The sequence below is a fragment of the Epinephelus moara genome, chromosome 3 (genome assembly GCF_006386435.1).
Source record: "Epinephelus moara isolate mb chromosome 3, YSFRI_EMoa_1.0, whole genome shotgun sequence".
In the NCBI taxonomy this organism is placed as follows: Eukaryota; Metazoa; Chordata; class Actinopteri; order Perciformes; family Serranidae; genus Epinephelus; species Epinephelus moara.
Window position 1 is genome coordinate 13472947 of NC_065508.1, and position 26171 is coordinate 13499117.

Consider the following 26171-nt stretch of genomic DNA (forward strand, 5'->3'; position numbering starts at 1 on the left):
GCATCTACTGCTAGCTCACCTAGCATCACTGAGCTAGCTAACATTACAGATCAGCTGAGGAGGACGCCATTAATGTTTACATCTCGCGCTGTCACCACCACAAGCCCCTCGTCCATGAGTAGATGTACATTTCCTTCTGCGCAGTGATAAGGCTCGCAGGTGTAGTTAAATAGAGTGAAAATAGTTCCTACATTTAACTGCTAACAACAAAGTCTGTGGTTTATAAATTTGAAAGAAGGCAGACATATCTCTGGCAGGACTGTAAATCAACTTTTTGTCCATCTGCCACTGTGGCTGGTGGAATGCAAAACTCAATAAATTACCATTGTTTTTTTTTGGCTGGTGAGTGAAGCAAATCCAGCAGCCACTTGGAATATTTTACCAACATTTGGTTGGTTCCTGGTGCTAGTTTTTAACCCCACTCTACAGCCGATATGTCCAACACTCAAATCGAAACAATCTAGATTTATAAATGTCACCACAGTTAAGAGGCTAAAAAATATTTTTGATTTGGGGGTGAACTGTCCCTTTAAGCTTCAATGGCTTGGCTTGATTTCACACTTGAGTCAGATGAAAACTCACCCAGCCACTAACCTCCCTGGCTCAACATCCCCCCACCCCTCTTTCAGATGGTTGTGAAGACCTTCATGGACATGGACCAGGACTCTGAGGAAGAGAAGGAGCTGTACCTTAACCTGGCCCTCCACCTGGCCTCAGACTTCTTCCTCAAACACCCAGACAAGGACGTGCGTCTGCTGGTGGCCTGCTGTCTGGCAGACATATTCAGGATTTACGCCCCAGAGGCGCCCTACACCTCCCCAGATAAACTCAAGGTAACGGTGCTAAAGATTTGGCTCGGGCGAATAAAACAAATACTGCAAAGTTACATCACTCCACCTCACCAGAATTACTCACTGTTTTAATTACATAACCTTGTTGCATCCTCTCTGAAATATTCACTTAGCACTAACTCACAGATTGATTAGTTTTTTCATTTGCCAACTTATTTTTTTGAGTTGGCCTGATATTTGTGCAGCATTTGGCTGGAGACTTGACACCATTTGCACTTTTTTTTGTGTGCAAGTTTATAAACGTCTTCCAAACACAAGCATTTACCAGGCAGGCACAAATCTGCATTTAGTAACAAACCTTACAAGTTTTGCTGATGACTAGATCAGTGTGTGTTTGTGTGTGTGTGTGAAGCGCTCACTTTGTGTTTCTGTCTTGTCTCCAGGACATTTTCATGTTCATCACAAGACAGCTCAAAGGACTGGAGGACACTAAAAGCGCTCAGTTCAACAGATACTTCTACCTGCTTGAGGTTTGTGACTGTGTGTGTACGGATCAGTGGTAACGTTGGGGTTGGACTGCATTTTATTGTGTATTGAATGTCCTTATTGAATCTGAATACATAAGAATTCCCTCATTGGATTTATTGAGTTTGGCTGACAACACTTGGCTAGAGATACTTTCAACAAGTATCTACAGCTATAAATAACTAGAGATCTTTTATCACCTTTTGCTGGCTGAGAACAAAGAAACTTTTTAGGGTGGCAGCAAAATTACTGCTCACAACCTGAAGCTGCAGTGTGAAAATGAGATGAGCAGCAGAAGGTTTGAAGTGTTATTTGAATGTATCTGACACATTGAAATAACAGGTGTCATCAACTTACTTTGTAAACCGAATTTCCATAACAGGAATACAATTTCCTGCCGGAGATGTTTGTGCCTGGTGAAATGGCAGCAGTGATAAAATGAGAGTCCGCTACCCCAAATGTTTTCCACATTGCTCATTGCTAATAAAAAAATAATAATGTTGAGAGATAAAACGCTCGATAAGAGATTAGTTATCTCGCTGCTGGAGCCCAGCCTTAATCAGTGGTGACAGTTATTTCCACAGAGAGCGTTAGCATCCCTGATTTAAGTGGTGTTTCATAGAGAAGGCTTATAAAAGCAGGGCTTATTTTGAAAAGCGTGTCTTTTACTGCATTCATGTCCACAGTGTTGCATGGAAGAGAAACTTTGTGGCTCTGTCTTGCTGATTGAAATCCCCTCTCCACTCAGAAATGTGTTTTTATTATTATTACTTAATGTTTGAGCTTCACTGTGCAGAATGATTTATGTGCAGACTTGAACACTAAAAGGTTGTTTTTGCTCATCTGCTGAAAGGGGGTTTAGGACGTGCATGCACAAGCATGATTTGTGACATCAGGTAGTTGTAAGTTGCGTAATATAGGGCGGCACGATGCAAGTAAAATGTGATAATGTTGAAAATGGCAACAATGATATTATTTATGGTAATTTAACAAATATTAAAGGACTCAGTTCTTGACCTAAACTTACAGAGTACCGGTGCTTGTATATACAGTATTTTATTTACTTTACTTGGATCCTGAGGAGTTGCAGTGTTTCTTTATAGACAAACGTAAGCCTCCACTGTACATTTGGTACGACTCGACAACTTTACTGTCAATTTCCTGTCTGCTGCGATCGCCAACTGCTGTGTGCTCTGAGCACATCTACCCCCTCACACTCTTTGGCTCAACCACACACTTGCTACATACCGAGCTACCCCAAAGTAGCTACACTACTCTCATAACACAAGGTTTCATTCTCAACCCAGTGAATGATTTTAGTATTTCAATTGGTATGGTTTTTTTTAAATAACTGACCGCCATTTTTCATCTATGATGTAAACAAGCTTGCTTGTATCTGTGTTTGTGTTCTACTCGCACAAAGATAGCCACGGGCAGAGAAGAGCGAAGTCTTGGAGAGGAGAGCAGATGTAGTAATGTTAGCTTGCTCACTTTTTTGCGCACTGGCCCAATCAGCCAACTGACAGATTGTATTTACTAGTGATGTCATGAGAACCGATTCTCGCGATACCTTTCGATTCCATGATGAAAAAAAAAACCTGGCGATACTCATTTTTTTTAAAAACCGGAAGAACCGATACCAGCGTAAGAATCGGTGCCATGACTCTTCCGGAACTGATGGGGGCAGTATAGCGTTACAGTCCATGCCCACATTCAGAGCGAGGGGGGTGACGAAGAAGAGGAGAGAGCGGCCGCACTTTAGGCCAGAAAATAGATCTGCTAGCAATATATGCAGTTTTAAACACCACTTTGTCTGTTTATTAATTGCTTTTAACTCGTTTCGAATTGCTTCTGTGTTTTGGTCCATGCTGGATGGAGCCTTGCGGACATCTCCCTCTCTCCCCCAGCCCCTCCCCTGGGAGAGAGTCTGGTGGTCTCCTATGAGCCCAACCTTCGAGATGTGCAACACTCCGTTAAATGTCAGTCAGTTAATCAAAAAATATCCCAATGAAAATCAGTAGCATAATAAGCAGATATGTTCCATGTTATTTTGTTTAACTTCAACAACACAGAGAACAGCTTGAACAAGCTGCATGTGAGCTAACGATAAGGACGTGACTGCACATGCACGTCTACTTCCGAAACACAGCGGTTGGGGTGCGTTTGATTTATTGTACTGGGACGTTTGATTTTTCCACAACTGGACCACAGACGTCAAAAACGCCGTTTGCACCAGGACAGGACAAACAATAAATGAAACCAACGAAATTCCACACATTCTTGTGGTTGGCTCAAATGCTGTCAGCGTGATTTAAATTGTAAATATTTAAATAGTTTATTGAGTTTATTGCAGTTGTTGATCAATGTTTTTTACAACGAAAAATAGTTAAAGAGAAGAGAAGTAATATCAATCTGTTGATGGAAATGTTATTTTATATGCAGATATTTTAATAAAGTATTTCTTGTTTGAGTACAAGGGATCTTAAGAATGTTTTTTTTTTTTTTTTACCGTGGTATCAACTTTGGTATCGAGAATCATGAAATTTTACTGGTATCGGCACCGACTACTGAATTTTTGGTATCGTGACATCCCTAGAGTTTACTGCCCCAACCAAAGTTCTTACTGGCCTCAAGCCATTGGTCAGTTGTTATTGTTTGGTTTACAGCATGGACCCTGTCAGCAAAAATGCAATATCACAGTCTTTTGCAATGTGTTTATCGTACAAGTTGACATTGTGATGACAGCTGAAAAAAATAAAGATATATTGTGCAGCCACTGCCCTGTTCCAATATGCACTTACACTACTGTGATGTGGACACTCCATTGAGCACAAACACTGAGAGTTGACTTTTCAGTGATGTAGGAGACTGAGACATCTTGTGTTCCGTAGTTAAACTTTTGAAATGAACAATATTTGAGCATTCATAAATTGAATATGAGGGTGGAGGAGTAAATGTCATTTGTGAAAAAACAATATTATTCCAAGCAGGGTAATTATATTTCTGTGGGGAATCTGTAAGCATGAAGCTAAGCCTGAAGTACTAAGGATGAGTTTCCATGGTAACTTAGGCGAGACTTATCAAGACCTCTTTTATGAAAGAGATTTTGCTGAAATGCAATCCTGGTTTAACTGGTAATCTTCATGAAATACCCCTCTGGATGAAGCCACCTGGCTAAAGGGGGGAAGTAATATGTAATAGGCTTCTTCAGACTTTTGCTTTTCACCATCAACAGACTTGTACTTGCACTGCTGATGGAAATGTTGATGGTCTTGAATATTACGTATCTTTTATTAGAAGTGATCCACTGTATATCAGCCAGGAAAGAGATGCTCTGTATTCTTTGTGTACCTTTTTTTGCTGATGGAGTGATGTTTTATTTAATAGTTTATAAATGGCAGCAGGGATGAAAGCATGTGCATGAAAGCGTTCCCAGTTGTTTTGTCTTATCTCAGTGAGTTCGAATTTCTCTTAGTGTTTGACAGGCTTGGAAATGACCTATTTTGCCCACCTGCCACTGTGGCTGGTGGCTTCCAAAATCTATCAGCCACTCAATAAATTACCATTGTCTTTTTGGCAATGGTAATTTACCCTGGTTAGTTAGTTGAAATTAGTTAACTGTATCATATTAAATACGGGATGTTGAGGGTGGATGTAGAGAAACGGAGGAGGAAGCAGCGGTGTCAGAGTGACAGGCACTTTTCCTGCTGTGCATTAGAAGCTAATAGGAAACATGTTTATCTGTATCTGCAGTGATCTGGCAGTTTTGTTTTCCTTCTCCCTCAGGCTGCAGCAGACTCCACGTCTGATCTCCTTAAAATAGATAATGATAAATGTTGTATGCCTTCCAAAAATGACTGGCATAAATCCCTCAGTATTTTTGGGATCCTTTTTGAAGAATATGTTAATGGTTTGGTTTGCTTTTCTTATTGTGTTTCAGTTTGCTCTCAAAGTGCTTTTGATTCATTGATGGGATTGTACTCCTGATTAAATCAAGGGACAAGTTGAATGTAAATGGAATTTCTTTTGTTAACAATTTCATTATTACTGAGATTATGATTAAAAAGCCAGTGTGGCATGATTGGACTATCGGAAGCAATTGTGAGATTGTGGAAATCTAACAGTTTTAATTCAGTTGATTGCTTTTCACTTCATACAACATCTGTGAAATACAAATTAAAAGCTACAGTGGCTATGAAGGAGTTTATAAGATGAAGCTGTGTAATTTTCCCTAGCGGCAACCTCTGGGGCTGAAAAATGAAGCCAACGCAGAAGTGCCAAAATCCGCAGATCCTGTAGTGGCCACTAGAGGCTGGCTCCAAAAGTGAGTCAGTATCCATAGACCCCCCTAAGTTAAAACACCCAAATTTACAGCAGAAATAAACATGTTTACAGCCTGGAACAAAAGAATGGATATATATTTTTATATCACTCATTGATTTAAATCTGTCCAAATATTGTCGCCTCTGGGTCACTTCTGGCTCCAAAAATCGAAGATGGCGACAGCCAAAATGCCAAACTTGAGGCTTCAAAACAGGAGTCCACAAACCAGTGGGTGATGTTGCAGTAGCTGCATCCATTATTTTTATACAGTCTGTGAATTTAATAGGGAAAACTTAACCAGTCTTAACCAAAACCTGGCTCTCTGGCCCTTCACTGTTGTGGTTTAATCTCACTGCTCTCGTAAAAACTTACTGTTCTCTTCCTGTCGGTACGAAACAGCGGATAGATGTAGCCAGATACTAACTGGTGAACATAGTGGAGCATTTAGCAGTTAAAGAGCTAGATATTTCCCTTAGAGGTAGGTAGAGACCCAAAAGAAAAAATATAGAATAAAAGAGAGTCAGTGCTGGGCTTGCATTTTCCAGGTGGACACAAACATGGCTTTGAATGAATGATAATGTTCTCCATGACTGCTGGGTGTGTAATAAGCACTAATAAGTTTGTCCTGTCAACTTGAAAGGGGATGATGTTCAAAAAAAGTTCACAACTTATCAGGGCCCAAAAATTAAGTTATTGCAGGTTTAAATGGAAATGAGTTTGATTTGGTTTTTAGGAAGAGTATTATTTAGAGTTAACCAACATGGCTGTCCCTTCACTCCTTTACCACATTCTTCTGTCTTCTTCCTAGTTTGCATCTGCGTTGTGAATGACATCGTCACTAACATCCTGCCTCCTCTCTTTTTGTTCAGAACATAGCTTGGGTGAAGTCCTACAATATTTGCTTTGAGCTTGAAGACAGCAATGAGATATTCACCCAGCTTTACAGAACGCTCTTCCAGGTCATCAAGTAAGTCCTTTTATCCAAGCACACCTCTGTGTGAATATTAATATTTGTGTGTCCATATTTATTGTGGTGTATTGTGTGTGTCTGCATGCCCAACTTTTATTTTTCCACATTCCCCCCTTATAATTGGCTGCGGCAGTCCTTTATGTCAGAAATGAGCCCTCGTAGCACCCTCAAACACCTCAATCTGTCTCCACTGCAACATCATGAAATGGCACAGTAGCAGTCCGGTTGTTTCTCTTTGATTGCCCTCCCTCCTCTCCTCTCTTTCCTCCTAACCCCGCTCTCAATTTCACTCTACTGAACACAACCTTGAGGGCTGAATTCTGCAGTACAGAATTTGGCTCTTTGCCACTGGAACAAAATTGTGGTTGTGTGTGTCAAGGTTGTGCCAGCACAATGCTATTTTATTATATAAAAAGAATCTACAGAGCTCTGCTTGAAATATTTGCAGTGAGCTAGGATGTGTAGGGGAATGCAGCCCTCATGTTTGTGTGTATGCGAGAGACACTTCCAGTGAATGGGAGGTAATGAGACTAGTAATGCCTGGCAGCGTTGAGGACAGCAGTCGCTGAGATACAAATCTAGGTAATAAGCGTTACCTCCCGCTGTAATGCAGATCATAATGGCAAGTACTCCCACGCTCTGTGTAATCAGTGCATCGCAGTCTGTGCAAGGACAGTTTGTTTTCAAGATCAGAGATTCAGCAAGTGAAGAACATGAAACCAAAAATGTTTGCTGTCGTCAAAGGAAATCATGACATTAAAAACATTTATTTTACATAAACGTTTATTCTGTTGGGGGTTGTGGTTGGCTGGAGCCTATCCCAGCTGATTGGGCGAAAGGTGGGCTACATCTGAGACAGGTCGGAAGACTATCACAGGGCTGACACATAGAGACATTCATGCTCACATTCACAACTACGGGCAATTTAGAGTCACCAATTAACGTAACCTGCATGTCTTAGGACTGTGGGAGGAAGCTGGAGTACCTGGAGAAAAACACACTGAAACTGAGTTCAAACCAGGAACCTTTTTGCTGTGAGACGACAGTGCTAACCACTGCCCCACTGTGCCGCCAACATTAAAAACAATCACATTTTATATGCTTACCAGTCAATTTTAAGTTGCTGCCTCTCTTGTGGAACATTTCAGTCATGCAGTGATACCATCCTTGACCTTTGACCCCTCTTGCCTTGCTTCCCTAGCAATGGCCACAACCAGAAGGTGCACATGCACATGGTGGACCTGATGAGCTCTATCATCTGTGAAGGAGACACTGTATCGCAGGAGCTATTGGACACTGTGTTGGTCAACCTGGTGCCAGCACACAAGGTATGTGCACACAGTATACATGCACACACATTTATGCATACACATACATAATCACACTTTGTATGATGATACACTTGGAGACAGCTCAGTAACTGACAGTCTGAACAGAGTTGATATTGTCAGTATATCATTTTCCATACCCTGTAATTCAGTGAGACCCCTGCAGGTGAGAAGAGGTAAAGCAGCGTAAGAGTTTGTGCACAAACATCTGTGTACATCTGTGTCAGCTACAAGCATCCTAATGGGACTCTTTTGACTGAAAAACAAATGATGGACTACACCCTTATTTTCACATCATATGTAGTGTCTGTCATCAGTGTGAACATGTTGTCTGACCTGCTGTTTTGTTTGTTTTTCTGTCTAGAATTTGAATAAACAAGCATATGACCTGGCCAAAGCCCTGCTGAAGAGGACTGCCCAGGCTATTGAACCTTACATCACCAATGTAAGCTCAAACCTTCAGTACACTCTTGTTTATTTTTTGTCTTTACACTTTTATATATATATATATATATGGCTAGATGGATTCCCTGCCTTTAACGCTGGACATGTTGTAATTATGAACATCCTGTTATAGTCTTAACTTGTCAGAGCTGTAATTCTTATTGGTGAAACAGTGCATACTGTAGCCTGATGGGAGAGTACAGTACTAGCACTGCCAGCGTATTTGATCCAGGGCCAGCCATGCGAGAAATGTCTTGGCACTGCAAGACGTTTGTATCTGGGCAAATGATGAAGCTAAGTGATGCGTTGGACATTAAAATCAGCTGCTGAACATAAAACATTTGATGCATCCAAATATTTGTGCTGAGGCTCACGTCATATACGTGCAGCTTCAGTGTCGTAAATCAAGATTAAACTGTGGCTACTAGAATTGGGTGGAATAGTCCCACATCTGGAGGACTCAGGTTCATGCAGGGCAGAGGAATGCTTACGTAAGATATTGAATCCCTGACAGCTCTGGAGAAGCTGTTCTCCACCTTACCTTTGACCTCTCCATAGAGGAGTAGCAAGAAACAGGAGAGCTTCTTCGCAAAGATCGCAGTGTCAGTAAATCACCTTGTGGTCTCTGTTGTGCAGTGGTACTTTCTCCTGACAGCCAGTGTAACCTGAGCATCTGCCTCTACATATGTTAAACGCAGAGAAATATAGGGCTGTCACAATGGAGGAATTTCCCTGTTGTGATTAAGGGTGGCTCTACGGGGTGGTATGCAGAATTACCGGCTTCTTTTGTTGGTGTTGTTTATGCAAATTACATCATTTGACCAGATTTTTGCACTTTACAAAGGCTTGCTGTTGCACTGGTATTGCTGCCATTATTGATACAGCCTTAGAAACATATGCAAATCCTCAAAATTGCCTTGAAAAAGGAGCTGCATATAAGAAAAGTCACGGCTTGAGGAGATGGACCATGTAGGCTCTCTTGTTTAGGCTTTATCAGTAACCATTATCCCTCCTCCCTCTCTCTCCTCTCCGTCAGTTCTTTAACCAGGTGCTGATGCTGGGAAAGACCTCAGTCAGCGATCTGTCTGAGCACGTTTTTGACCTCATCTTGGAGCTCTACAACATAGACAGCCACCTGCTGCTTTCGGTGCTGCCGCAGCTCGAGTTTAAACTCAAGGTATTGAAAAACTCTCTTTTAGTTTCACATTGAAGCACAGAACTGCTTTGTAGTTTTCCAGAATTTCAATGTCTCGCCATTTTTTGTTTTGCTGAGTAAGTCTAAAGGAGCATCTTACATTTGTCATATCATGTTGTTAGTTTAATTGTTAGGTGCAGTACACCTTACTGCACTTTATTGTGACATTTGACAGATAAATGACATCATTATGATAATTTTGTTGTGATATTAACAAGAGTTACAGAGATGGAGGCAGCAGCTATGCTTTGGTTAATATTGATATATGAGCTTATCCACACACCAAACTAAAAGACCTGAATTCTCTGACCTGTTACCACAGAACTGCACATTTTTACTTTCTCTGCAGGTTTGTTGATTCATATTAGAAAGATAAAGCAGTCAGCCAGTCAGCATAATGTTGCCTCTGCAGTGTCTCATAAAGGCCTCCTGCTGATGGATAATGCTCATTAACTGTTCGGAGGGAGTGTAGATCACTGCCGTCTCCTCAAAAATAATAGCTGCGATAAAATTTCTCCCCCCACAGACTACTCTCTCTCTCTCTCTCTCTCATGCTCGCTCATTCATTTTCTCATCTCTCTCTCTCTCTCTCATGCTCGCTCATTCATTTTCTCACCCTCACTTTTTTCCGTCTCTCCTCACTTGTTTTCTCTCCTTTTCTCTCCCCGCTTCATCCTCAATCTTGTCTTCCTTTGTCTTTACTTCTCATTGGCTGTACTGNATAAAATTTCTCCCCCCACAGACTACTCTCTCTCTCTCTCATGCTCGCTCATTCATTTTCTCACCCTCACTTTTTTCCGTCTCTCCTCGCTTGTTTTCTCTCCTTTTCTCTCCCCGCTTCATCCTCACTCTTGTCTTCCTTTGTCTTTACTTCTCATTGGCTGTACTGTTTTCCCTTTTTCTAAAACAAGATTGATACTAAAGGAACTGCTGCCTTTGTGTTATGGAAGTGGTAAAGTTGCAAGTGTAGTCAATGTAAACGACTTGGCGTGCCTGTCTGCTCCACACAGCCAAATTCTGCGCATCATTTCTCTCTCTGTCTCTCTCCTTCGCTCTGTCTCTGCAGAGTAATGATAATGATGAGAGGCTGCAGGTGGTGAAGCTGCTGGCTAAGATGTTCGGAGCCAAGGACTCAGAGTTGGCCGCACAGAATAAACCACTCTGGCAGTGTTACCTGGGCAGGTGGGTTTCAGCATTGTGGCTGTAGTATCCACAGATCCTTGACAAGTCTTGATCAAATAAAATGTATTTTTTCAGCATGCAGTTACTGCTTCGTGTTGTTGTGGGTTCACTTTCGAATTCATACAAAACAGGGTTGTTGTTGTTGCACAATGAAGTTTTTGTTGTAGTTTCACACCATCATCACATTTGGCTTGCTAAAGTTTTCATCCATGTTCTTTGAGTCAGTTTGCCTTGTCTTAAGTTGTCAAACACACACTATATTCAGTTTGAAATAAGCTTGTTTCGTGAGATTTGTCTCTTGGTTTGTAACGTACAGTCATTAAAGTCTTAAATTCTGCTTCCTGAGATGCACAGTGTGTGCATGCAGCAAACACCTACTGGGTTATTTATGTTTCTGCCTCCTGGAGTTGCTGACATAAACGTTCATTTTCTCTCCAAACAGGTTTAATGACATCCATGTGCCTATCAGACTGGAGTGTGTTAAGTTTGCCAGTCACTGTCTCATGAACCACCCAGACCTGGCAAAAGACCTCACAGGTATATCAGCTGAAATGCACTGACCTCTAAGTAGATCCAGTTTTGGGAAACTCATTGTGTGTTGATTTATTTTGCCACTATAGAAATGTGATACCACTTAAAAGCTCCTGATAATAAGTCACAAGCTTATTGTTTCATTTCAAGTGTGAAATTTAAGAAATGAGAAGCAACTGCCGCATGTTTTCTGTGCGTTGGAGGTGGCAGGTTCTCTCACATCTTACTCATTTGTGCCTGTTTTCTCTCCCAGAATTCTTGAGGGTCCGATCACATGACCCGGAGGAGGCCATCCGCCATGATGTCATTGTCTCTATTGTAACTGCTGCCAAGAAAGATTTGTCCCTAGTGAACGATGCGTTGCTCAATTTTGTAAAGGAGAGGACCCTGGACAAGAGAGTAAGTGGGCACCTTTTGTATACGTTTGGACGTGTCAGTGTGTTCTCACATTGTTTGTCACTTTGTGGTAAGTAGGCCAGGGCGATATGAGTAATCACAAGTTTTTCAGTCAGTGTCGATATTTATTACAGTACAAATTAAGTTGGTATATCTGTTGAGTTAATGATTCCCTTGTAGTAGATTCAGAGCATGAACAATGGCGATATCATGAGCTGCAAACAGAAAAGTCGAGTTACAATTATTTATACAAAAACCTGCAAACCTGCCAGTCTAAATCCTTATGCACCATGTTTTTTTTCTTTGCCATTAAAAAAAAGCAAATTGTAAAACAGCGTTGTGTTATGGGTTGTTGTCTAATGCCTCATTTCCACTGCATGGTTCAGCTCATCTCGACTCACTTTTGTCACCAGGTCCTTTTCTCTATTTTGTTGTCAGTACACCCTCAGCGTAGGCACAATTCTCATCTGAACGCCATTTCAGCCCCATGTGAAACTGCCTTGACATCACCTTTAATGCGTTTTCACTTCCACCTTTCAGTAGCAGCTCAGCGTGCTTGAAACCTTGATTTTGCTAATGGCTTTAGAGCCTTGCAGCTCATTTTAGGAGATGTGTCTAATTGCTGATAAGAGTATAACTTCTTGTACTCTGCAGGCTTTATTTGATGGTGATGCACAAATTTGTGGCATTACCCTTCTTCGCTGGCACATTTTCAGTCAGATAAAACTATTCTGTTTCATGTGGGACTTAAAGTAGCATTAGCCCCAGCTGGATTTTAGACTGTCTCATCCACTTTGTGGCCAAACGGATCTTTAAGTAGCCAAATTGTCTCCACACCACCACTATGTCAACATCTCTTAATGTTCAAGTTTGCTGTTGCTTCCTGCTGCAACCTGTGAAGTGAGGGAGCACTTGTCTGTCCTCGAACTATCTGCCTGTGTTTGGCTAGTAATCGTTTTGTTTCTGCAATTTGATTGTCTTTTTTGTTTGATTTCAAGCAATGTAGCTTTTCAATAGCATATCAGAGTTTCTGATTTTATTATTAGAAAAATGTCCTGATTGGTGTCATTTATATCGCCCAGCCGTCATTGTGTGACAACATTGTGTTTAGATTCTCATAAAATTTTCATTTAACCAGTTGTCATGATTGGGAATGTCTCTCCCTTTATTTTCCCTGTCCTCCTTCATTAGTGGCGTGTACGTAAGGAGGCCATGATGGGCCTGGCATCGATTTACAGGAAGTACTCGCTGCAGGGAGAGGGAGGGAGGGAGGCCTCTAAACAGATTTCCTGGATCAAAGACAAGCTACTCCATATCTACTACCAGAACAGCATCGATGACAGGTTTGTGTGCATGTGATGCTCTCTGCTAAATTAACAACACAGGAAAGTCAAAACACCGTTGTGAATTTCAATGGAGTGTTTAGTACCTAGGGGTGAGTGTTTTAAAAGTAGAGTATTTACGTTTTCCCTAGAAGATGCTGATTACATTCCCTGTGAGTTCCTTGAATCAATTGCTCTTCATTTGCTCAGCCAAAGCTTTTGAGTGCGCCCTGAGCTATTGGCAATGTGCCTTGGATTTCTGCACTTAATTTTGTTTGATTAATGTGTCTTGTTCCGTGGTTAACCAGCCGAAAGTAGATAATGACATCACGTTGAGATACTTTACTGCAGACTTAACACTTTTTACCCATCTCAGACACAAACGATAAAGAAAGGCTTTTAAATCAGCCCTTCAGAATCTGAAAAGCAAAGGCTTCTCTCTAGACTCAAACGATTTGTCACTGCGGTTTGACAATCGTACAGGGAAAAATATCAGAAAGGAAAAGACACCACCTACAGTTGCCTCAGGGCTCCATAATGTGAAGCAGTCACAGCTGTTTTCATAAGCAAGTGAAATAATCATTGGAGGAGCCAGACAGCACACTGCAGCATCGCTCGCTTCACTTTGAACTGGAAAATTTGGTGTTATTGTTTCTCCACCTACACATGCACAACATGGAGAGCTTACAGTGCCTCGCTGAGGGCTGTCGAAAGTCATACCGCAAAATGTCACCAGCTGAAGTAGACGTGGATGAGCCATGTTGAAGCAAAGTGGGCGCCTCTTTAAAAAAAAAAGCCATGAAACATCAGATCTAACTGCACAACAGTGTCTGAGGGTGCAGTTATCCTCTGAATCACTCTGCTGCAGTGAAGCTGCTCAGCTGCCAACAGGAAAGGTCTGTATTGTAACAAGCAGTTCCTGAGTGTCTAACTGCGAGAGTGTAAAGCAAATCTCTGAAATTCGATCATTCAAAATTTAAGGGTTGCAAAGTGACTAAAAGTGTCCTTTTTTTTATTTTGAGAGGTATTAAAATATGAGATTATGCCAGGACTGCTAGGAAATCATATCCGTCTATTTAATTAGTGTGTGATATGTTTGGTTAGAGGGACTGTAATCTCATTCATGCATGAATATTTGATATAAAAATCAACAGGGATCTTATAAATAGTAATAAAGAAATGCCCCATCTTCTTTTTCAAGGGCATTTCCAAAATTTCAACAGCACTTTGTCCCAAGCCGACTTAATTTTAAACCCTGGTGTAGATAATCCTGTTAAACAAATTTAATGGTAGGTTAATGAATGCCAGGACTCTCAGCTCAAACCCTTAAATTGGGAAACTGTGTTAATTTTTGTGGATATTCTTCATGTTAATCTTAATTTCTCCTGTGTGTGCACAGGTTGCTGGTGGAGCGGGTCTTTGCCCAGTACATGGTTCCTCACAACCTGGAGACCACTGAGAGGATGAAGTGTCTTTACTACCTGTATGCCACCCTGGACACAAATGCTGTCAAGTAAGTCTTTGTCACACATATTGAGCATACTGTTAGCTCAGGCAGGACACGATGTCAAGCTCAGCTCACATCCCAGCTACATCAGCTGATCTCAAACAGCCCAATCAACTGATGGAGCAGCTGATTGTTGAAAGGGAGTCAGCTGATAGATCACATGATTCCTTTCTATGCAACCAATTGGCAAATCTATTTAACATTAGGCCTGCCTTCTTCCTCTGCAGGCCACTTTGCAAGCCACCTCCACCCCAGCTCCTCCTTTTCATGCTGTGTCTGACTTATCAATGTCATTTCTGTTTGTCATTGATGCTGCTCTGTTCTGTTCCTGGGGGGTCTTTGCTGCTGCTCTCCCTGCCTTAGGCTTTCCATGTAGGCACATGGAAGGGCAGTGAGGTCTGCTTTCTCTGCCTTAGGCTTTCCTTGTTTGCACGTGGAAGGGCAGAGGTGTGCTCTCTCTGCCTTAAGGCTTTACACATAGGTGCATGGAAGAGACTTTCTGCATAGGCCTGAGGAAGGGCAGAGAGGCCCCAGAACAGAGCCATACTGCCAAATATAATACTGCAAATGGAAATACAGTTTTGTTTGACTAAAGTGGTCCTGAGATCAATTCAGCTGCAAAACATGGTGTGGCATATTCAGTCCTGTTTATTTGTAAGAACTGAACTTTTGAAAGACATTGAAAGATCTGAGGCAACACACTGATGGAATTCATTTTTAAGATAACGCCAGATTTGAACTGTCTGGAGGAAATATTCAGGAGGAAGGCCTTTATCTTTCTGCTGTACTACTAACATTCCTCCTTATCATTTGTTTCCATCTCTGTGTTTGACTCTTCTTCATCTGCGCCTCTCAGAGCTTTGAACGAGATGTGGAAGTGCCAGAATCTGCTGAGACACCATGTCAAAGACCTGCTGGACCTGATCAAAAAACCCAAGGTAACTCTGACTGAAGCACTCCACAGAAAAAGCTTATGGTTAATATGCGGTGGTCTAATGTTTCTAAACTTTTTTTGTTTGTTTGTTGTAGTCTGAAGCATCGAGCAAGGCCGTATTCGCCAAAGTCATGGTGATCACAAGTAAGGGCACTTATGCATAGTATTAAATTAGTTTCTTTCAGAAAACTGCCAAGTGGATCTTTCCACTCAGCATAGCTAGAGTACTGAATAAAGATTGAAATGACATTGCTGAATGCAGAGTGACTTAACCACCCTTGTTTCAGATTTATTCCTTGTGGACTTCAGCTTTTTAACTCTGTGTGTCTGTAGGGAACCTGCCAGACCCAGGCAAGGCTCAGGACTTTGTGAAGAAGCTGGCTCAGGTCCTGGATGATGACGAGCGAATCAGAGATCAGTTGGAAACCTTGGTCAGCCCCTCATGCTCCTGCAAGCAAGCTGAAGTCTGTGTAGTGAGTATTGACATTTCTTTCCAAGTTCTGCCCTGTAATTGAAACGCTGTCATTCCTCCACTGGCAACCTTTACCTTATAGTGTAATAAGTTATATTTTGAATTAGTCTTCAGTAATCTGGTGCCTGAAATGTATATAATCTGTTCTTTGAATTAACTTAATAACTAATTAATACTCAGACCATGTAGATTTAAAAGGAGGCTATAAAATATAGGAGGAGGATTCCAGTGACTAGTTGTCACTGTTGGGGAAAGTATCCCAGCCAAGCCTCGCTCTGTTGTCTGTCTACACTCCTTATGTTCGAAACACTTGTGCGTTTTTTCCGAACACGAAGTACATTGACAATGCTGGCTTCGCCTATCTGTTGAAGTGATGGCATTTTGTCATTCAGACAACGTTATGTTAATGTTCCCTACAGCTTCATTCAGACATGACAGCACATGTTATTTGACAGTGACCTCTGCTGCCCGTTTTAGAGTATCCGACAGTGCACTAACATCAAATGACAGCACAGTAATTTCTGACTCCTTTTAGCTCACTTGCTGCATGTAAGAAGGAAATTCATGGAGCGACTGTTGATCAGATGTTTTATTGAAAGGGTTTTTAACCTCTTTGCCCCACTCCCACTGCAAGGGAAAAAATAGTTTTATAGACTGATAAGAGCAGATAAATCTCCCGCCTTAAAAATTACCCTTTTATGTGGTTTACGAGTTCATTAAACAGATTTTTACGATGCATAAAAGATGATGATTGAGATAATTACTTGATTATAGTGGTGTTAAAAGGCGAAACAAGATGTGCATCTCTCTGCTGCTTTGTTACACCTTGTGCTACTGCAGCATTTCAGTTAGTCATGGTAAAAGTGATACGGAAATGTTACAAGGGTCTGACCTAGTAGGATTCAGGGTGTCTGCAGGCCCTTAAAGAGTCTTAGAAAATCTTAAGTTCCATTTTATAAATATTAAAAGTAATTGAATAGATTTAAATTTGAATTACTAAGGTCTTAATTTCAACATAAACATGTTTGTATTTTTGTCAAAATTAGTCAAGCTCTCCTGCGTCAGAGTTAACGTATAACACACTCTGTCTACCACTAAACCTAATACTCTATATTCACCTGTCGGGAAATGCTTATTCTACATCAACCCTACTCACTTTAGATGTACTTGTCATAATTTCCTGTACAAAGAAATTGCTACATTGCTAAATTGCAATGTGGAAAAAAGTAATGGCTGCATTTATTACAGTTATTTAACATAAAAGGAAACTGTTCCTACCCAAAACTGTCTTCTTGAAGAGACCAAAAACATAGTACTTACTTTGATGTTTACCTGCTATGCTTATTTGAATATCAACAAATGAGGATTTTTCTAAAAATTTGTTTTAAATTTGAATAAAATTTGTATTAAAAGGCATTAGATTTAAGTCTCTGACTCCTGTAGATTCCCTGAAGATTGCAGTTGTTACTTAAGGGTAAAAGTGACCAGGGGGTTTATTCAGACACGAGACCAGCATGTAAAATGGCAGAAACCTACAGAGTCTAAAAAGTTACAGGTGTGAGATGAAGAGATTGTCTTTTTCTTCATTACAGTGTCATTATTTAAATGTTTTCATCATTATTTTTTTGTCACTTTTTCAGCGAGACATCACTAAAAAGCTCGGCAGCCCCAAACAGCCCAGCAATCCATTCCTGGAAATGGTAAAGTTCCTGCTGGAGAGAATTGCTCCTGTACACATCGACACAGAGTCCATCAGGTACTGTGTGTTTGTGTGTCTGTGTGTGTCTGTGTGTAAAGACCCTCAACACAAACTTTAAATCACCACACTAATAAAAAGACTATAAAAAATGTATTTCAGTTATGCAGTATTTGACCTTTTCCGTCTCCCTCTCTCATCTCTACCATCATCTGGCAGTGCTTTGATAAAACAGGTTAACAAATCTATAGACGGAACAGCTGATGATGAGGAGGAGGGCGTCCCCACTGAAGAGGCCATCAGAGCAGGACTGGAACTGCTGAAGGTAAATACCAGCCAGAAACCCAAACATCAGCTGACAGCAGTGGTCATTACAGTGGTACAAACACAACTTATTTAGAATGATGACATGATGACTTCTCATGTTTGTCCAGCGAGTTAATCAATTCTTGACTTTGCTTGAAATATATGTAATGGTTTTTAAAGGGATTTGGACTTATAATTATTAAAAAAATAATTGTCAGACTGTTTGACTCTTCTGTTTTTCACACCACACAGGTGCTGTCGTTCACACACCCGGTGTCGTTCCACTCTGCAGAGACATTTGAGTCTCTGTTGGGTTGTCTGAAGATGGATGACGAGAAGGTTGCAGAGGCTGCGCTGCAGATCTTCAAGAACACAGGCAGCAAGATGGAAGAGAGTTTCCCTCACATCAAATCGTACGTGCTTTCTTTCTTTCTTTCTCAAGCTTTCAGCAGGACGAATCCTTTCACTCTCATAGATCACTGTGGTTATCCATTATGTTGAACTGAAGCACTCACTGTAACTGCACTCTCAGACTTATGACTATAGTTTGTGTGGTTTGTAATTGTGCTCCTGTGCCTGCTCCCCCAAGTGTTTTGCTGCCGGTACTGCAGGCCAAAGCCAAGAGAGGCCCTCCTCGCCAGGCCAAGTATGCCATCCACTGCATCAACGCTATGTTCAGCAACAGAGACACGCACTTCGCCCAGATCTTCGAGGTCAGTCATTCCCATCTGTTTGGTTTCATACTTTATACACATAAAAGGGGAAAAAAAAGTTATGAGTCAACATAAACTACATCATGGAAATGAAATAATGAGACACTGGTGCATGTGAATGCTGCTATGGCACTAAAACAGAAATAATAAACACACCTCTTCCTCCTAAACCTGAACAGTCTGTCAGACGTAATGTGATGGTCCATGTTTTAGTTTGACCCAGGATCAAACAGTCACTAAAATATTGTGTGTTTGTGTCTCTCCAGCCGCTGCACAAAGGCCTGGACCCTGCTAACCTAGAGCAGCTCATCACTCCTTTGACCACCCTGGGTCACCTGGCTCAGCTGGCCCCAGAGCAGTTTGCTGCACCGCTCAAATCTCTAGTCGCCAACTTCATTGTGAAGGATCTGCTCATGAACGACAGGGTACACACTTACTTATGTTTAAACATCACATATACCATCAGTCATGTTGAGAGCCAAGTCTTTGTTTTTAAAACCTGCTGCCAGTCTTTTAATAGTTATTATTATTTATTTGTTCAACAAATCCTGATGTAGTGCAACTCCAAGGTCCCAAAACTGTTCATAACATGTCTGTGATCAATGAAGTAAGTCTTACAGTGTTATTTGTGTTGTGTGTAGATCCCAGGCAAGAAGACAACCAAACTTTGGGTTCCTGATGATGAAGTGTCCCCGGAGACATTGGCCAAGGTTGGCAGTTTACCCCCTGTGTATCTCTTAAAATTCTGTCCACCTGTTCACTCCTCTGCTGTGTGCTTTTAATCTTTTTTTTAATCTGAAGAGCACGTTCAGAGTCAGAAATGTCATGCTGATTATGATGTCAACACAATAGGGCTTAAATATTTATCCTAATAAGTAAATGAGGAGACTTTACCCGTGATTGTGGGTGTTGTTACTCAAGTGATGTGCTTCTGTTAACCCCTCTCCGTTCAGATCCAGGGTATAAAGCTGATGGTGCGGTGGTTACTAGGAGTGAAGAACAACCAGAGCAAATCAGGCAACTCCACCCTGAGGATGCTGACTGCTATTCTACACAGTGATGGAGACTTAACCGAGCAGGGCCGGATGGGGTAAACAACAAAGCCTCTACTCCTTTATTAGACAAAGATCCCGTGTGTGTGTGTGTGTGTGTGTGTGTGTGTGTGTGTGTGTGTGTGTGTCAGCCTTTTGAGCAGCTCAGAAAAAGCTTTGTCTTCACATTATAATCCTGTAATTTTCACTGAACGCCGTGTTTTAATGGGTATCGGGGACCCCAGGGAGATGTAAGGCTCTAATCGTAAACACATTTGCAGATAAATAAAGAAATCCTTGTTTACTCTTATCTCTTCTGCTCCTTCCCCTCATCCCCCAGGAAACCAGACATGTCGAGGCTGCGGCTGGCGGCGGCGTGCGCCCTGCTGAAGCTGGCACAGGAGCCCTGCTATCACGAAATCATCACGCTGGAGCAGTATCAGCTGTGTGCTCTTGTCATCAATGTAAGAATTGTCACAAATCTCCTGTGATCATGCAGCTTATTTCATTTTCATATCTTTGATTTCATGTTGTTTGGAAATGATTTGCCACCACCGGGTACCTTTTTGTCTCCAACATCCAACCTCACTCCACCTCGACACTCCCTCCTCGTATTGCTCTAAATCATGTCATCAACCCTTCTCCTCCTCGTAATTGTCACTGTTCTCTGTGCGTCTTTCTCTTTGCTCTCCAGGATGAATGCTACCAGGTGCGACAGTGTTTTTCCCAGAAGCTCCACCGGGGCCTGTGCCGCCTCCGTCTGCCTCTGGAATACATGGCAGTGTTTGCTTTGTGTGCCAAGGACCCTGTCAAAGAGAGGAGGGCTCATGCTCGCCAGTGCCTGGTGAAAAACGTCAACATACGCCGAGAGTACCTCAAACAGCACGCTGCCATCAGCGGTAAAGAAACCGAACAAAATCTGAAAATAAAATCAAACAGTTGTTTTTTATTTGTAGATTGTTGTGATCAGAAGAGCAGGATGTCTGCAGGTCTTTAAATTCATTTTCTTACATTTTAATTTTTATGGTCTTAATTGCGACAGACATTTTATCTTTATCTTTATCTTTATCCATCTTCATCTTTATCTGTACTTGCACCTCTGCATGGGACTACGTGTGTACTATTTACATTACATGGCAGTAATCATTCCCACTGTTGTGATGAGATAATATTGGTGTAATAAGTACTCTGTGTTTGCCAACAGACAAGCTGTTCTCTCTGCTGCCAGAGTATGTGGTGCCGTACACCATCCACCTGCTGGCACATGACCCAGACTACGTCAAAGTACAGGACATCGAGCAGCTCAAGGAAATTAAAGAGTAAGTAATTATCAACCTTATTTATATAGCACCTTTTATACAAGAAATGCAGCTCGACGTGCTTCACAATAAGGGCAGGATATGTGCTTTACATGAAAATAGACATAATGGACATAAAACAGACATCATAAGATCATAGAATTGTAAAACTATAAATCAGAAAATCAAGTAAGATTTTAAAAGAGTTGCGGCAGCGAAAGTCAGAGCCAGTTAAAGGCCAAAGTGAACAGATTCGTTTTTAGTTTTCTTTTTAAAGATATTTAGGGAGCTGACTTCCCTGATATCTAAAGCTGCATCCTTGATCTTCTGTATGTAGTAATGTATGAGAAAACGGTTGGATGCTGATAGTAAAATAATACTTCAGTAAAAAAAGAGACACACATTTTAGAAAATAAATGAAACTCTTAGATCAGTGTTGAATATTACAACCTGGTATTTACTTTCGAGTCATATTTTGGGGGGCTTGCAGCTGTGTTGGCTATAAAAGCACTTGGACTGAATAATATCAACTTCTCCCCCCACAGAGACTCAGTGTCTTTACCTTTAATGCACCATTACTCATTAATTGCATCTGCAGTATCCAAAGAGTTTTAAGATCTATGTCCAGGAACTTAAAAGGAAATTATGGCCAGAATTCTGTACAGACTGTATGCTTATGTCAAACTTCCCCTCCTTATCAGGGCTCTGTGGTTTGTCCTGGAGATCATCATGGCCAAGAACGAGAACAACAGCCACGCCTTCATCAGGAAAATGGTGGAAAATATCAAACAGACGAAAGATGCCCAGGCCTCCAGCGATCCCAAAACCAACGAGGTACACATCACGTCTGCAAGCTCATGAACTGAAGAAATCAGATGCACAGTACTTATTCATTCACTGCTCTAACTGCCATCCTGCTGACAAGTAACGTCTCTGCACAGAAACTCTACACAGTGTGTGATGTAGCCATGCACATCATCATGTCAAAGAGCACCACCTACAGCCTGGAGTCCCCGAAAGACCCTGTGCTGCCCTCAAGCTTCTTCACCAAGCCCGACAAGGTTGGTGTCTGCAGCACTAAGCATCATCAAGAAAACATTCAACATTTTTTCTGCCACTGTAGTAAATTCCACTCAACTTTTTTAACATAAATAACAGAGCTTCTAATTAGATCTGCATATACACCTCTTTAAAAATGCATATACAGAAGTGTTAGTTAAAAGATAGACAGAGATGTGTTGTGTGTTGGATTGTGTTTCCCTGCTTGTGGTGGCTGGTAGTAACCTGGTTTCACCGCCTGCATCCCACTTCTTTGTGTAACTCGGGAATTATCAACATAGCTGGCACACATTCGACTAATGAGATTGTTTGGCAGGATCAAACCTTCTTCTCATAATCCCCAGCTTGTGTCTCACATTTATTCTCTACACAAACAAGCCCCTTAAGATTTCTTTCTTTTTTTTAGAATTTCAGCAACACAAAAAACTATCTCCCACCAGAGATGAAGTCATTCTTCACACCAGGAAAGGTAAGCTTAATCACACCTCTGAAATGTTAATGTTGGCCTTTGCATCTTAATTTCTGTGTTTCGTTGGATGGAGCGCATAACCAACTCCAGCTGCCATCTCTCACTCCTCAAGCCCAAGTCGGCTAACGTTTTGGGCGCAGTGAACAAGCCACTGGCGTCAGCGGGGAAACAGCTCCAGAGTAAAGCCTCTCGCATGGAGACTGCCAGCAACGACGACTCCTCGTCCAACCCAGGCTCCCCACAGCGCCCCAAGACCAGGTACAAGACATGTTACTGACACACACACTGCTCACGTCACAAGATCAAACCCTAATGTCAACCGTCACTCTTCTAACTGATTTGAGCTTGCTTTTCTGCAAATAGGTTGCAATGCTGTGTAGTGAGATGAGCCTTCAGCACCCAGAATTCTTTCAAAACTTTTATAATTTCCAGCACAGCCTCTATGACAAGGAAAGAGGCAGAAATGAGGCGCAGAGAAAACAGAAATTCTAAATACGACCCCAAATCACTAACATGCTGATTTGCACAGAACCAATATTATCACACGACCTCTGCGTTTGATGAAATATGGTTGGTAATTTGAGGCTGAATTTTCACTTGACAAATTACAGACATGGTGGATTTGCATGGGATAAAGATCACAGACAACCTCCACAATACAAATTACCAGAGGTCCCCAGGTAATACTAGTCCTGGGCAAATTGGGCTTATGACACTAAATCCCATCCAGTTCCAGACGTCATCACTGACCCTACACAGAAACTACTCTGGATCTAATTATACACCAAATGAAAATGAAAGAAAACAACATGTTCACTGATAAATGCTCATAGACCACACAGGAATACTGAAAGTGAATGCTTCTGTGTCTTGTTACCTGTTCCACTTGAGCTGCATTTCGTTGCTTGTATTAAATAGTCACAATTAATAATTTGTGTGTTTCAGGCACGACAGCACAGAGATGGATCACAGTGAAAACGAGGACATCAGCCTAAAGAGAGCAGACAGCACTGACAAGGTATTAAAACCTCTTTGGGTGCAGATATGACATCTTCTGTGATGGGAGATTGGTTATTATAATATAAAAAGTAAAGTCAAGGTGAAATGAAAAGCCTTTAACCCCTTTAGATCACATCTTTGGTCATATTGTGCACCTCTTTAAAAATATATGCCAAAGAAATTACAGAAAATATATGTTTTTTGTATTCCTGTATCAAAATACATCCAGGCCGTTAAAAATCTGAATATTTGACTACACATTGTTTTTTTGTCTGTTTATTTGTTTTTCATATAAAGTTCTGAAGTTTGAACAGGGCTAAGCCAGACATTCAGTGTGACAGCAGCATTCATGTAACATAAACAAGCTAACGGCGCTAATGATGGACTGGAAATGTGCGACAACCTTAGATGTCGAACAAAAGCCAGAGACTGTGTCATATAAAGTATCCATGAGCTGTAATTTCACCACTTCCAAGCAGAAGAGAGCAGATAATGTTATATCAGAGCCTTACGATGGAAACGCACGCCTGCAGCTGTCTGTACCAAAGAGTAGCGTGAAAGTCAAGAGCACTCGCTCCGCAGTAAAATCTGGGCACTAAAACATCCCCAGAAGCACACTGCACAGCACACTGACTTGCTCGACTTGAAGCAGTCTCAATCGACTGAGGTGTTTCCGACTGACAATTCAAACCTCCGACTTTCAAGGGGCAGCCCTAAACTAAATATGACTTGTGCTTATGTAAGCTAGTTCAACCAATACATAACATTCACCCATCGATCTGCAACTTTTAGCAGCTCTGAGCTAAGATTCGTCAGTGTGTTAGCTAGCTAGCAAGAGCATTGTACCTCGGTGTGTCTTGGGGTGTTTGCCACCCTAAACCTTCTTCTGTTTCCCTAAAATATTGTGGTCACGGGCTCCGTGGCTAGAATTTCTTCACTTTGAGAAAAGCGTAGTCTGTGACATCTCGTGGTTATGTGCCAGGCATTTTACAGTGGACTTCTTTGGAAACTACATGGAGCACATGATGGGCTCTGTTTTTCTCTTCCTGACCTATTCTACTATCCTGTTGGTGTACACCGTTAAGGCCTTGCTGTTGTTACACGCCTACTTTTCAACAAATCAAATTCCTACCAACTTTATATCCTGCCTGCTCATCCTGTTTCGCTCAGAGTTACGTCACAATACTGAAGCTAAATATTCTCAAAAGGCTGTTTCATCTGCACTTTAAGCTGCTTTGTTTTATAATTCAGAGTTATTTGTGTTTTTTCAGTGTTGATCTGCTTGGTTATCACATCCACATTAACAGAGAGAGTTTCTCCTCCCATCTTATTTATTTTGTCTGAGAGCTCCAGTAATCATCCTGAAAATATCACATTATTGAGTCATATGAACCAACTATTGAGATATTTAATGTTGACAGAGCCATAATCCTCCAGATAATGTTCCTCCCCCAGTTGGAGAGGTCGTTGGTATTGTTATTTTTATCATATTTGCACAACTCTATTTCTAGGAAATGAAGCTATTTTCCGTCCTATGACTGTAATTGTGTTTTGATAAGAAGTCCCACGACACCGGGAGGATAAACGGGCAAAAACAAAATTGCTTTTTGTTTACAATGTGATTGTGATTGCAAATTTGCAGAAACTTCAGTATTCTAAGTAAAATAAAACTGACATTTTATTCAACTGTTTCATACTATGAGTGCACAAATAAACAAAATGTGATCTGAAATGACACAGTTGCTCAGGACAAGTAGGAATGTTGCTGTGATCCAGTGAAGTGTTGCCAGTCATAAACCCTTGTGACTCTGTGTTTTGATTCTACTGTGCAAACACCCGCTGGATTTAAGTCAAGATAGGATTAGCAAGTACACGCTGTGTAAACTATTATTTATAACAGCCTCTAGACCTGCTGCATGCGTCATTTTGTCTTTGTTTATTTCATAAACAGTGCAGTTTATTCAATTCTCCCCTCTCTAAAGAGTCAAAAATAAAGGTATCTTTTAGCAAAAGTTATCAATGTACAGATGTTTCACAGGACTGTACTAGAATTGACAAGTATTTTGCCACTTGTTTCCAGCATTAATTTAAGTAGATGTTTGTTTTCAAGCAGTTTATTTTCACAGGAAGCAAAACTATTGTGCAAACCAGACAGTTTCACAACTTCACATCACCGATCAGAAAAAAAAATCATTTAAAGCTCAGCAGAAGGCCCATCAGCCCTTGTCAACATTTTGTTCTGTCTTTACAGGATATTGAAAAGCCCCGCGGTCGCAAACGTGGCGTGACCTCCAGTGACGACCAGGACAGCAAACCAAAGCGTGGACGCAAGAAGGCGGCAGCCAACACGACCGCAGCGGCCGAGTCCGAGGACCAGTGGGACGAGGACAACCGGCCAGAGGATGAACAGAACAGCCCGCCGAAAAAAGGACGCAGGGGCCGGCCTCCAAAGTCTGCCGCTTCCAGTCAGGATACCCCCTCCAAGGGGAAGAGGGGGCGAAAGAAGGCAGCTCCTCCACCAGAGGATGAGGAGGAGGAGGAGGACGAGGAGAGGGTAGAGGAGGAAGCAGAGGAGGAGGAGGAAGATGATGACAGGAGCAGTGAAAACATGGAGTTGAAGAGCAAGGGAGGACGGCAAGCCAGGGCGCAGCGGCGATCACAAGGGTAAGGAACAGTACAT

At 41.5% G+C, this 26171-nt stretch overlaps 1 protein-coding gene across 2 annotated transcripts in view; it reads left to right on the forward strand.

Moving 5' to 3' along the window:
- Positions 1 to 26171, forward strand: part of pds5b (PDS5 cohesin associated factor B) — a 39435-nt gene that overhangs the window by 10151 nt on the left and 3113 nt on the right. For both annotated transcript variants that reach the window (XM_050040416.1, XM_050040418.1), the window contains exons 3-32: positions 630 to 833; positions 1235 to 1321; positions 6509 to 6606; positions 7811 to 7937; positions 8302 to 8382; positions 9418 to 9558; positions 10643 to 10758; positions 11201 to 11295; positions 11543 to 11688; positions 12877 to 13028; positions 14407 to 14520; positions 15371 to 15452; positions 15544 to 15592; positions 15782 to 15921; positions 17561 to 17676; positions 17836 to 17941; positions 18175 to 18335; positions 18512 to 18635; positions 18902 to 19060; positions 19277 to 19345; positions 19589 to 19725; positions 20007 to 20130; positions 20361 to 20565; positions 20871 to 20985; positions 21666 to 21798; positions 21906 to 22025; positions 22430 to 22492; positions 22605 to 22750; positions 23438 to 23510; positions 25743 to 26155. In XM_050040416.1, the coding sequence (XP_049896373.1) occupies positions 630 to 833; positions 1235 to 1321; positions 6509 to 6606; positions 7811 to 7937; positions 8302 to 8382; positions 9418 to 9558; positions 10643 to 10758; positions 11201 to 11295; positions 11543 to 11688; positions 12877 to 13028; positions 14407 to 14520; positions 15371 to 15452; positions 15544 to 15592; positions 15782 to 15921; positions 17561 to 17676; positions 17836 to 17941; positions 18175 to 18335; positions 18512 to 18635; positions 18902 to 19060; positions 19277 to 19345; positions 19589 to 19725; positions 20007 to 20130; positions 20361 to 20565; positions 20871 to 20985; positions 21666 to 21798; positions 21906 to 22025; positions 22430 to 22492; positions 22605 to 22750; positions 23438 to 23510; positions 25743 to 26155 (3896 nt within the window). The remainder of the gene's footprint in view (positions 1 to 629; positions 834 to 1234; positions 1322 to 6508; positions 6607 to 7810; positions 7938 to 8301; positions 8383 to 9417; positions 9559 to 10642; positions 10759 to 11200; positions 11296 to 11542; positions 11689 to 12876; positions 13029 to 14406; positions 14521 to 15370; positions 15453 to 15543; positions 15593 to 15781; positions 15922 to 17560; positions 17677 to 17835; positions 17942 to 18174; positions 18336 to 18511; positions 18636 to 18901; positions 19061 to 19276; positions 19346 to 19588; positions 19726 to 20006; positions 20131 to 20360; positions 20566 to 20870; positions 20986 to 21665; positions 21799 to 21905; positions 22026 to 22429; positions 22493 to 22604; positions 22751 to 23437; positions 23511 to 25742; positions 26156 to 26171) is intronic.